Below are 1,740 nucleotides of genomic sequence, written 5' to 3'. Positions count from 1 at the left end.
TCTAATCAAAGAGACAGAAATCAGAGAGCTGTTTTTCTTTTTCAGTTTTAGGATACATATACCCATATTACTCCTTTTTGTTTCATTACTTTTTATGTTGAAGTAAAAATATAATGGGCAAACACACTTCCCCCTAGCTGTGGAAAATATTGTGAAGTAGAGCAGTGAATTGTGAGGAGACTTCAGCTTTGAAATGTTTGCCTAGATTTTACTCCAGTAAAGAGACTGCCCACAACTTCAGGTGGACGGAGTTGTTCGTAGTTCTTGGACTATCACTGTCACTAGTTTTACATCTTGTATTGATTCATTCTCTTTAAACATTATAGGTCTGTATTACACAGCTTGTAGGGGAGTTAACTGCATCACTTAGGGCCGGGGGGAGGACGTAGCTCGAAGAAGGGGACTGCAGCAAAAGCACATGTACAGTGAGACACAACAACAAGAAAGAGTTTTGGTGTTCCTAAAGCAGGGGAGAGCAATTATTTCAGGCGGAGGGCCACATACTGAGTTTCGGCAAGCCATCAAGGGCCACATTACAGGCAGCCAGGGGTAGATATATATTAATTTTCTAAATTTTGTGGGGCCCCACGGGCCAGATAGAATGGCCCAGTGGCCCGCATCCGGCCTCCGGGCCCCTGTCCTAAAGGATATCCAGAAGCCCATCTAGAAGAAAAAGGCTGCAGCCTTAAAGAGCTGCTCCCTCAGCAGCTGGAATCAGGATTTTCCCCCACTGTGCCAGAATATAGACCTTTCTGCCTCTAACCCTTCCACTGTCACTGTCTTTCCCACTGCAAGGGCAGGTTGGAAGAGGAGGCAACCAGGATGGGGGCAAAAAACCGATGTGCCGATGCTATGCATGGCTCTCCATATTGCTGTTTTCTTGGGACAATCTCCGTGCAGGGTTGTGCAGGGGACCCTCACGCTCCCAAATTTGATGAGGAGGGAGAGGGGTTCATCTCTAGACAGAGATTTATTCAATACATGTAAATCTACAGCTCTGTCTATGTGTCTACACACCAGTGGAATCAAAATGTGTGGCAGAGGTGATATCCTTTATTAGACCAACTAGACATTTGCAAAAAAAAAAAGTCTGTATTTGCAAGCTTTAAAAGATATCGCCTCTGCCACAAGTTTTGATTGCTTTTGCCTCTAGACCAATGCGGCTACAACCTGGATACCCTCTACAGTCTACACACCAAAGAATTTCAAATGAGACAAAACAGCTTAAAATTCACCAGTGTAAGCACACGAGAGGCAAGGATTTCTCGGAGCAATCTCTTTTATGTCCTGCCGCTGGGATAGGGCTAGCCGAGGAAGACCCTTTTCCTCAGGTCTCAGCAGCTGTGGACGAACCTACCTACCTGTGTAAACACACACACACACACGATTGATTTCTCCCTGACACGACCTCTGCCCACTTGCCTCCCCTCTCGCCCTGGGTTAGTTACCCCAGGCTCTTCCGCCCTTACATTAACTTCTCTGTAACTTCACTTCAGCCAGACACCTTTTCACCCTAAAATCCGGACATGAGCACACCACCCCCCTCTCCCTCCATGCTGCCCCGGCGCCCTGCAGCCTCCCCTGCACCCCCCGGCCCTCCCAGGGCTGGTGACAGGTGGGAGCCTGCAGGCCGGCTCCCGAGCAAGCACTGGGTGGCGGGGCTGGCACGAGCGGGGCTTACCCGGCGGGCGGGCCGGCGGGCCCCGGGCTCTCCATGGCGCTGCGGCCGCCGCACTCAGC

At 49.9% G+C, this 1,740-nt stretch overlaps 1 protein-coding gene across 1 annotated transcript in view; it reads right to left on the bottom strand.

Annotated features, from left to right (window-relative positions):
- The window catches only part of COBL (cordon-bleu WH2 repeat protein), a gene marked incomplete at its 3' end in the record, with an annotated part of 305,644 nt that extends 303,910 nt beyond the window's left edge, over positions 1-1,734 (bottom strand). Inside the window, exon 1 of the mRNA XM_019518370.1 lies at positions 1,682-1,734. Within this exon, the coding sequence (XP_019373915.1) occupies positions 1,682-1,716 (35 nt within the window). The remainder of the gene's footprint in view (positions 1-1,681) is intronic.
- Positions 1,735-1,740: the final 6 nt, after the last annotated feature.

The sequence above is a fragment of the Gavialis gangeticus genome, unplaced genomic scaffold (genome assembly GCF_001723915.1).
Source record: "Gavialis gangeticus isolate Ggan-Ray unplaced genomic scaffold, GavGan_comp1, whole genome shotgun sequence".
NCBI classification, from domain to species: domain Eukaryota; kingdom Metazoa; phylum Chordata; order Crocodylia; family Gavialidae; genus Gavialis; species Gavialis gangeticus.
This window is presented reverse-complemented; position numbering and strand designations above follow the sequence as displayed.